An 11,311-nucleotide genomic window follows, 5' to 3' on the forward strand; every position below is an offset into this window, starting at 1 on the left:
TGACAGGATCGAGAGGTGAGCGAACCCGGTATGTGTTCGCTCACCTCCCGATCTACTGAGCCGACCTGTGACAGTCTCATTGTCACAGGTCGGCTAGAACTAGGAGGTTAGTGGAAATCACTCATCTCATAGTTCTCCTTTAAGTGCTCGTTTGTGTCTAGTTATACTCACCTGATACTCGGATCTGGCTTGTTGTCCCTGGAGCGTCTCTCCTCTTCTGCTGCAGTGGTCTAAGGTTGCCGAGTCATCACATTCTATACAGTGTATAGGATGTAAGGAGGCAGAGGGACATATTGCTACATCAGAGGTGAAGACAGGCTGGAGGGAGTGCTGTAACAGCCAGCCAGCAGTGAGGTGAGTATAATTTTGTTATTTTTGCACCTAACGAGCACTTAACCCTTGCAGTGCGGGTGTAGCCCCTTTGCAAGGGTTAACAAAAAGTTTGCCCAGCATTGTTCTTTAACATTCCAAACGATTGTTAATTGTGCCCAGCTCTATGGCTTCCTCCATCATCTGGCCGATCGCTAGGCTAGACAATGACAAAGGGTAATGATGCTGATTCACTATCCAATCAGCAAGCTGGAGGTGGACTGGTGGCAAAGAAAGTTTTAAAGCTAAAAGAAGCAAACAGTGCTGTCATTGGAATCAATGACATGGGCAGAGCTTAATATGGTTAACCTATTTGTACTACAACTGTGTATTTATCTGATTACTGGAGTTCAACTTTACAGGTTACATTATTTTATAACAGGTCATAAAGCTCTTTAACAGTTTCAGGGTTGTGTAAAGCAGCATGAACCAAGAGCTCAGCGTGACCTGTCAAAATACAGTGTAAGCAAATAGATTTCATCTGTCGATTCTTGTAAGCGTTTTTCTTTCACTGTCATACATTCCAGAACATATTTTTTTAGGTTATGACGCCAGGCAAGTTGGAGGATCTTGTTTAAGAATATATGCTTCTTGGCAAAATATGTCAAATGTGTCATTCAGTAAAAATGTATTGTCGTGCTGAGCGTTAACCCTTCCCGTTATGCCGCGACCTTAATGAAAGTCCATGTGCATTATCGGCATGCATGGTTGGTCACTTGCAAGATTTCATAAGCTAGTGAGCAAGTTGAGCCTCTCTAACAAAACCTTACACAAGTCTGCGTGTGAAATGAAAAAAAAAAAGTTTGGTTGCTTATCTTGTGTAGGTGAGGAGGTTATATAGAGTTCCCTTGAGTAAGCCTTTAGTTCTCAACACCCACACAAGGCTAAGTAACAGCCACAGAGAACAACACCGTTCTCTAAACACAGGACATGAGCAATCACACCTCCTCCAGGAGATGCAGCTCTCGTAACGGAGGCCCAAATCAACCGTCCGCTCCCACAGACTCAGCTTAGTGTAAATGGAGAGAAACATAAACTTGGCTCGCAGTCATGTGACCGGCCTGAAGCATGTGTGCTAAATACACAAGTGAATAATCCAAAAACTTCCTGGTCTTTCCTACAAATTCCCTCTCGTATACTCGGCACATTAAATCAGACGGATATAACAGCGCTATGAATGTGTTCTCTTCCAGCTTAAGAATAATTATTATATTGTCACGCTGATGGTAAAACAAACAGAAGAAAAAAAAAAGAAAAAAAACAGCAGTTAGATTACTGGCAATAGAATCGTCTTAAACGCTCAAATGTTTTTTCAATAATGAATCAAAATCAAACAAATATACATTGACCAGCAAAAGTATGTCTTTACATTTTTCCCCAAACACTTACTCATCATGTTTCCAAACCACTGCCTCCAACTCTCTCAGCTCTGTTCCCTGAACTTCCTGTCCAGTACAAGATCACAAGCGACAGAGCAGACTACAGCAGCTGTCCATCTACTAGCCTGGAGAAGTGAGTAGGAAGGAGGAGCAGGGAGGAGGGGAATGGCTTGCCTTGCTGTCTCTAGCAACTTTCTATCTACGAGTTTGGAGGAAAGAAGAAATCAGAGGGAGAGAGGAGTGTTTTGCCCTGTTTCTGTGCGTCTGTGGAGTCAGACTACTAACACACACGGGGGGCTCCATAGGAACATGCAAGGGAAAGGAGATACCCTAAAACATGCAAGGGAAAGGAGCCACCCTAAAACATGCAAGGGAAAGGAGCCACCCTAAAACATGCAAGGGAAAGGAGCCACCCTAAAACATGCAAGGGAAAGGAGCCACCCGAAAACAGGCCAGTGCTCAGGGGACCAGCTATTTCTGTGGAAAAACAAACTTTTAAAGCAGAACTCCAGTTAAAAATGGTATCCGTTGCAGTGGGGCTACCCCTGCACTGCAAGGGTTAACTGCTCATTTTTGCCTAGGGTCAAAAAAGAAAAAAAAAAGTTATACTAACCCGATCCTCTGAGCTGGATGGGTCTTAGACCGGTTCCTGGAGCCTCCCTCCCCCTCCATCAGGTCCCCACTACTGATTGACAGCAGCAGAGGGCGGGTGCAATAGCTAGTTTGCTATTGGCTATTGCAAAGTGAAATAGCCAATAGGAATCTAGCTATGCATTCCTAGGGTGTTGTTTTTGTTTTTTTATTCTGATGGCGTACACCAGCGGTTCTCAACCTGTGGGTCGCTGTGTGATTTCTGCTTTGCTAGGTGAGAGTCCTCCTCAGCCCTCTCCTAGCGCAGCAGTGTCAGTTCTCCCGCCAGATGTCGCTGCAGCAGCCGCGTCATTCCTAAATTTTACCGTTGGGGTCACCACAACTTGGCAAATGTTACCAAGGGGTCCCGGCCCTAGAAAGGTTGAGAACCACTGGCTTAGATGATCAATTGGCCTAACAGGATGCAGACACATCAGACTGAAATTGACCCGTGAAGCCTCTTTAATGTGTAAAGGTGCCCATACACTGTACGATTATCGTACGAAAATCGCAGGAAATCTCGCGATTGTACGATTTTGCAAAGTGTATGGAAGGCGTGCGACCGTTTCTACTGTACGATCGCATGTCTTCCGTCGAACAAGCAGGCTGGAAAACTGCAGAGAATCGTACGATTCTCGGCGGGTTAGTGGCGTGCTTGTTCGACAACTGCCGAACGGGCCGGTGTGCGCACGCGCACACTGCCCGTTCAGCACAGCATTGCGATGATCGCAAGTAGGATCTGCCTGTCCATGATGGGCAGATCGTATGTTTTTTTTAAATTACTTTACAACCCTCGCAAGACAAAAGTCTTGCGAGGGTTGTAAAGTGTATGGCCAGCTTAATGGTTACCAGTGTTTATTACCTGTAAAGGTGCCCATACACCTTACGATTATTGTACGATAATCGTATGCGATCGACTTTTCGTACGACAATTGTAAGGTGTATGGGTAGTGTGCAACTGCCAGTACTGTACAATCGTACGACTTTTGTCTTTCTTGCATGTTAGAAAACTTCAGTCGATCGTACGATTTTCGCAAGGTTGGTGGTGTTTCCGTACGTCAAAAGTCGTACGATTTACACTGCTCATGCGCAAACGAAAATACGTGCGGTCGATTACGGCAATTCGTCCAGGTTTTTTGTTTTTTAACTACCGCTGATTGAACCTTGCGATAAACGGGGCAGGATAGGGCCGCCGTACGACAATCGTAAGGTGTATGGCCAGCTTTAGAGAGATGACAGTAACACTGCCATCACCTGCTTAATTTTCCAGAAGGATGGTGCCATCCTTGTTCAGGCATCATCCACGGTTAACATCAATTTCCTGGACTGAGACAGTGGTTGCAGGATGTGATAATCATGTCAATTATGGTATCTGTGCAGTTCACAAATGTCACACACAGATCAGAGCCTGCTGCAGTCTCTCACCTTGTGAGATGCTACAATGTTGCAGTATGATCCCTGGTTGAGGAGAGGAGACTGAGGAAATGCTTCCTCCAGCCTGCGGCAGACTAATGACATCATCTCAGACTATACAATGATTTAGCATTTATAAAAATAACACTGTTGTATATTATAATATGTCCGGAGTAGTGATAAGACTGGGGTTGGGGTGAACCCAGATTGCGTGAGTTCGCCCAAGCCCGCTCAACACTCTGACCACCACCCCTCAAGTGAACTCAAGTGAACTGGGTGCACACCAAGCCCAACCTCATCTCTAGTCAGGAGTTTATTCAAGCAGATGTGTACATTACTAAAAGGTAAACTTTAAACTATTCTCCCTCCAGTGGCAAGTCTACAAATCTCTGTGTTTACCACATTAATAAAAATATGGAAGAATAAATTCTGTCCCATTATGCATTCCCTGTGTAGATTGATAGGATTTTAACAAAACCTTGTTGCAGTTTGCTACCTGTCTCTGTTCTGAAAACAAAATTGCAGCATGTCCTTTCCAAAACTGATTCCTGTATGGGGGGGGGGTCTGGGTTCATTATAAATCAGCGGGTGGACTCTGTTGTAATAGGTGCAGGTGCAGAGTTGGCATCCCTTTACAGTAATTAACCCTTGGGGAGTATCTCACCAAAAATGAAATTCCTATTGCAAGGGATGCCAAAAGGTATACTTGTAAAATTATATACTTCTGGGAAAATCAGTCAGCCAATCACAGCAGCAGGAAGTGACATTCCTGGAGTTACCCTTTAACTCATCTCACCTACACAGAAGGCAATTTTCAGCCCTAACTATGAAACAACTAGAACAGGATAAGCCAACACACAAATATATTGATGATGATTTCACTGGAATTGATTGGATATGGCTTCCTAACCCATAAAAGGCAGGAAGATTGTAGACGTCAGACACTATTCACACTGATATATGTAATAACCAAATAAGACAGATAAAGAAGTGCAGAATATACCGTATAACAGCTTTGCTATGTCTTTTTCATGCTTAGTATACAAGACCGACCTAACATTATCTAATACTATTACATCAGGAAGAGCTGAATTTGCAGAAAGGATTTGTCATCAGAGAGTTTCCCTTCCCTCTTTCAAAAGCAGGAAAGAAAGCTTCCATACAAGCCGCCAGTCAGACATGGAAATATCGCCGCAAATAATCTTTCGTTTGCAACCATTGAATATCCAAGTGGTTTATTGGCTGCTACTGACTGCTGACTGGCCAACCAAAATTCTTCCTAACAGGGATCTGACAAAAAAAGTAGTGGAGGTCATTTGCTCACCTGATTTCAGGGAGTTACAAACACGGCCCTTTCCTTTGATGTGGCAATGTGAAAATACTGCCCCTAGTTCTCCTGTAGACATCTGTTAGTTGCATCATTTTGGGATGAATTCTTTGGAAAAAAGGCACATGGGTGCAGAATGTGCACCACTGGGCAGGCTGCCTTTCTCCTACATTAGTAAAACTGGCTGTGTTTATCAAGGGTGGAGCTTAGAACTACTTTTCTCCTCCATAAAATTCAATAGGAATGATAAAAATCAGCATCAAAGAATAAGTGTACTTTTAGACAAAGTGCACTTATATTTTTGCCCCCCTTCCCCTCTCCTAAACTATCCCACCCTCGTCCCTCTGCAGATCTATACTTACTGAGATCAGGGGGCAGCTGCTCAACTGTTTGCGGAAATCCAGTGCTACAAGTCTCTCTCCCTGCCACATTGGTCTACCAGGTAGGCGACTAACCCATAGAAGTCTGACTGTAAAGTGCAGATTCAGCCAGTAGAGGGAGCATTGTTGCTATGGATGTAAACAATAGAGGAACCGTACCAGTCAGATCTTGGTAAGTGTGGATCTGTAGATGAAGTGTGTGGGATAGTTTTGGTCAGTGGTGGGGGACAAAAAGAATAAGTGTACTTTGTTTTAAAGTCCATTTATCCTTTAAGCAGTTTGATACAGTTTAGAGCAGGGGTGGGCAATGCCGGCCCCCCGGCTGTGCTTTTAAAGAGGAACTTTACTCTCATCTTCAAAACAACAAACACACCTTTAGAAATGTTTAGTAATGACAACCTACAAACAGATACCTCTAAATAATTGCCGGCTTCCTATTCTTTGTATTCCTTTTTTTTTCTCTTCCCCAGTCTTCTCATAGTGGCCATTTTATTGAGGCAAGGTTATTAGATCTCCCTTTACTTAGAGGGAGGTCAGAAGCAGATCTCCGAGTCTCAATGACCACTGTTATTGGGACAGAATATTACAGAACTTCTTCCCAGTGGGGATACAACAATAAAAACATCAGATGTTCTAATCCTTGTTCTCTTTATTCATAACATAAGAATCAAGTTTTGGCCGGAGTTCCCCTTTAGCACCCATTACATTTGAAGTTTTTTTTATTATTGTAACTCCTCCTACATTTTTGGCTTAGTGGTCCTTTAAAGGTATAAAGTTTCTCACCATCCGTGCACTTTACCACGTTTGCAGCTACATTTTTCTTATTTGTTGTATCCCAGCTGTTTCCCTCATAATGGAAGAAACTGCAAGCCTCACCTTTATTCCCAAAAGAAACAATACAAATGAATGCTTTTAATTTCCTCTGCTAAATAGCAGTGTGCTGACTTGTAAAGTTATGGAATGAATGACTTGAATATTTTCCATCTCCCTAAAGTTTCAATTGAAAGCTGTTACTCAGAGCTGCTACCAAACCTTTCCAGTAATTACAGCTTCTCTACCAAACCTATAACTTTCTCTTCAACCACCAAAATAAAAGTTCCAGTAACACTGGTCAAAAAAAAAAAGGCTATTTAATAAAACACATGTTGCCAAGATGAATTCACTCATAAATCTATTTAAAAAAAAGTTGCTTTAACCTTTGTAAAAACCAACATTTAAAAGGAAAGATATTAAGCTCCTCTTCTTCCTGACCTGGGCAATGTTCCACTACAATATGGTAAGCTGTAATTCTTTCATACAGCAATACGTTATGACCATTTCCCTTTTGGAGGAAGAGCCCTAATTCTCAGACTTCCTTAGGCCTTGTTCACACCAAATGCAGACCAGGTCTGCATGAGTTTCTGCACACGCAGTGCAGTGGGTTGTGCCGCGCTTTTGATGCGTTCCGGGCCGTTTTTGGTAAAAAAAAACTTTTTTTTAGTTTAAAATGGGCTTTCAGTGTGCTCCAGGGCATTTGCATGCATGTTTGATGTGTTTGCATGCATTCCAGAGCAGGTTAAATAGGGCCTGCTGCAGTTTTTTTTTTTACCTGCTCTGGAACGGAACGCTGCGACGTGAACTGGAGCTAAAAATACCATTGGAATACATTGGACGCAGTTTTGCTCCGGTCTGTAACTGCTCTGCTCCGCGCTTGGTGTGAACAAGACCTTAAAGGAATTGTGGCTTAGCAAAAGAAGGAACGGAATCTCAAAGTCCTGACTGTGGTATAGCAATTGATATACCCCAATTGTTAAAGCAGAACTCCAGGTAAACATTTTCAGGATTCATCCCGTCAGTGTACGCTCACCCGCCCGTACGTGCAGTTCGGTGAGCGTAGGGCGGCGTACGGTCGCGTACTGCCATAGAGAAGGACAGGATGCTGAGTTTAATCACACGCAGCACTTGTCCTTCCCGGGAGCGGCCGCACGGATCTGTACGGGCCGGCTGTTACTCGTGTGAATGAGGGCTAAGTTACTAACCCAGGACAAGTGTGCAGCAAATCCACAAAACCTGATACCTGCATATATGTTCAGGGTCAGGGACTGTGATTGTATATTAGCCATGGGATCAACATGAGAGCCAGACAGCTAGCATTTTCAGAAGGAGAGGTCAGCAAAGGCAGCCCATGTACTTCTCTCAGCACAAATTTACTTTAAAGAACAGCAGACCGTTCAGAGGATAGGAAAAGGCAAATTACCCGTGGACTGCGGAGAATAAAGTTATGCAGTGGAGTGTGCTAGTGGTTTCACAAGGCACCAGGGACACTGGGATTCCATTCATACTACCGTATGTGCAAATGTGGAAAGACGAGAGTTTATTACCCTGGCAGGTGAAGCGGAAGGATGGAAGAGAATTAAATAATTAGCAGAGCGGAGATGCACACATATCACTAACCAAAGCCTTTGACGTTTCTTGGTGTGGAAGAAAATGTGACCACATGAACATATTATTCCCATTATATACAGTTCCAGGGAAAGAAGATCCACGCAGAATGATGGAATGAACAGCTAAGTCTGAGAAAGCAGAATACTATTCAAGTGTACCTGTGACCTAAACCCTACAGATCTCAAGATATATAGAGGGGGATTTATCAAAACTGGAGCAGACAAAATCTGGAGCAGCTGTGTATAGGCGGCCATACACTGTACAACCATCGCAAGACCTTAGTCTTGCGATGGTTGTAAAGGGATTAAAAAAACGTACGATCTGCCCATCTTGGACGGGCAGATCGCACTCTCGATCATCGCAAGCCACGCCCCCTGAGGGGCGGGCTTGCGATGACTGTAATGAGGGGCGGGCTTACGCTGACTGCAAACGGGCAGTGTGCGCGTGCAGCGGCCCGTTCGGCAGTTGTCGAACCAGCAGGCCACCAACTCGCCGAGAATCGTACGATTCCCGGCGGGTTTTCAAACATGCTGGTTCGATGGAAGACGTGCGACCGTACAGTAGAAACGGTCGCATGCCTTCCATACACTGCACGATTCTCGTACGATCGCGGGATTTCCCGCGATTCTCGTACGAGAATCGTGCAGTGTATGGGCACCTTATGGCAACCAATCAGCTTCTCGCTTTCAAATCTTAACTAAACAAACTGAAGAGAGGCTGATTGGTTGCCATGGGCAACTGCTCCAGATTTCATCAGCTCCAGTTTTGATAAATTCCCCTCAGTATGTTTTACTAGGACTTTACTTTGGTCTTTTTAATGTTATGCTGTTTGCTGCTGTGTTTCAGCTTTTATATGATTTCAAAATCCTATAAGCAAAATGAGGCCAAATTGAACACTGGTTGTCCTGCTCTTCCTTCCTCTGTGAAGTTTGTATCTACGCTGTTCAGTGGGGCTCCGGCAGTCTTCAGCACTTGCCAACTCAGGACAAATGTCAGACACATTCTGTACAATGTGAGACTTTCAGGGCTTCTGACTGGAAGATGGTTTATAAGCTGATAATGACCCAGGCCGTGGATTCTACTGCACTGGAATGCTCGCACAAGGCCATGAGAGCACAAGGCTTACACACTATTACATCAGCCGTTTAGGAGATTCAAGAGAGCAAGTTCAAGCAGAGCAACTTCATGTTCCAGACTTCTATGCATGTAATCTGTGTAATGTCATGACCACCAGCTATTTCCCAATCATCGGCAGAACATGCAATGGCCAACTTCTCTGCAACCCCCACGTGAACCGCTATGGTATGGGTTCAATAACACAACCTCTCCTGTAGAAGAGAACTTGTTAGCAGTGTTACACTTACATCAAAAACTTATTTTCCTGATTGTACTTAGCGCAGGCCAATGCACATACAAACACTGAATACGAACATACAACACTGAATACACACACAACTCTGTGAGATTACGGATGATTTTTGAAAAAGCAGAGCTGTTGCCCACAAAACCCCATTTATTTTAATCATTTACCCAGCACTCTGAAGCTGGACTCTAAGCAGATACAAAAGAAACACATCCATAAAGAATGCCCGGAATTTTTAAATTAACCCTTGCAGTGAGGCTACCTCTGTACTGTAAGGGTTACCTGCTCATTTGTGTCTAGGTTCAGAAATAAAGTTATACTCACCCGAAGCTCTGAGCCGGCTTTTTCTTAGACCGGTCCTTCCAATGTCTCTCTCCCTCCTCTGCAGCGGTCTAAGGTCCCATAAAACATCAATGTCTATATACTGTTTATAGAGGTGAGAACCCTGAAGAAGACTCCAATGCTGCAGGGAGGGGGAGAAAGGCTGGAGGGAGTGCTGTGACAGATGGCCGGCTCAGAGCTTCTGGTGAGTATAACTTTATTTTAGCACACTTTATCTAGACACAAATGTATTTGTTTTTAAATACAAGCCGTATGAGAACCCTGATCTGACTTGGTATTGGCCTTCTCCAGTTCCTGTATAGTAGAGCTTAGAGAGGGTGAAGGAGAGGCAGCACAAGGAGCCAATCCGATGTGATTAATGCAAGGAGCATGTTACTGGGTGGAGAGAGCAGAGTGACAGAAAGTTAGCTAATCAGTGTACAGCTTCTCCTTTATCTGTCCAGTCATAGGGTGGGGGTTGGAAGGAGTGAAACTCAAGTAGCAACACATTAGGTCCCCTTCCCTACCGTGCATTCCATATATGTATTTCATCTGTGTTTTTAGTGGGGATGTCCCGATACATGGCATTTTCAGGAGTGCTTGTACTCCTGAAAATGCCCTGATACTAAAGGCTGATACTGGCCCTTTAAAACTTTCAGGACGTTCGAATGCCATGACATTGTAGTCCATCGTGGGAGCGAGCTTGGGGCGGTGACTACTTTACAACACACACAGGGACCACGTGGAACAAAGGTAGCCACCCTCCAGAAGGGAGGACAGTGTCGGCACCAATTCAGAGATGATTTGAGGATCTACAGCCGAGTGATACACAAATAAGATACAGTGGTACCTCGGTTCACAAACTTAATTCGTTCCACGATTCTGGTCGCGAACCGAATCAAGCTGTGATCAGACCGCGATCTCGACTAGAGGAAGCCACGACCATGTGTCAGAGCAGGGAAGAGAGCTGCGGTTGTGTTAGTCACCCAATGCTGAGCTTGACGGAGCCAAATTTTGCCAAACTTCCTGTTCGTGAACCAAATTGTTCGCAAACAGAAGCATTCGTGAACCGAGGTACCACTGTACATTTGTGATCATGGTTCAGGTACTTCAATGGGTTTAACCCCCGAGTGTAGTGTCACTTTAAATGTATACAGTGTATAATAACCCAGTACTTGCTGTCATCTCACTCCTTGCATTGAACGGATCTCGGGTTTAATAACGCTGAGGGCCAGCAGTCTCCTCTCTCCTGCACTGACTGATGAGGTCTCAATTTACTGCCGTTTCCCCCTCCTGAGGCCTACGGTAACCTCATTCCTCTAAACTAAAAATGAGACCTGTGGCGACTTTTCCCCAAATCCGCTCATTGGCTGCCACAATGCGTTTATGTCTACACAGAAAATGGAATGAATTCCAGAAAACCTCAGGGAAATGACATCACCTGTCTCATTAAGATTAGCTTATAATGGTAGTAGTCCTTTTGTGTGAAATGCCTGCGAGCAGAGGTCTGGCCATCGGGGTGTTGTTAATAGCAGGTGATATTAGTCATAAAAGCGACCAAATAACTCCGGGGTATTGTCTTACACGTGAGGGCTTTGAGGGGCTGCGGTTCTGCAGCTGTCTGAGAGCACTCCATGCGTGCCATGCAATCACTTAAACACACCACATATCAAGTTATATTATTACCAGCTAGCTCCCCCCCCCC

General features: G+C 44.4%; 1 protein-coding gene across 2 annotated transcripts in view; it reads right to left on the bottom strand.

Moving 5' to 3' along the window:
* The window catches only part of SMAD3 (SMAD family member 3), a 112,385-nt gene that overhangs the window by 49,822 nt on the left and 51,252 nt on the right, over positions 1-11,311 (bottom strand). The window contains exon 4 of one of the 2 annotated variants that reach the window (XM_018552847.1): positions 9,154-9,193. The exons of the other annotated variant lie outside the window; for it this stretch is intronic. Coding sequence (XP_018408349.1) covers positions 9,154-9,193 — 40 coding nt within the window. The remainder of the gene's footprint in view (positions 1-9,153; positions 9,194-11,311) is intronic. 2 annotated transcript variants of the gene reach the window in all.

The sequence above is a fragment of the Nanorana parkeri genome, unplaced genomic scaffold (genome assembly GCF_000935625.1).
Source record: "Nanorana parkeri isolate BGI_ZX_2015 unplaced genomic scaffold, ASM93562v1 scaffold98, whole genome shotgun sequence".
Lineage (NCBI taxonomy): Eukaryota > Metazoa > Chordata > Amphibia > Anura > Dicroglossidae > Nanorana > Nanorana parkeri.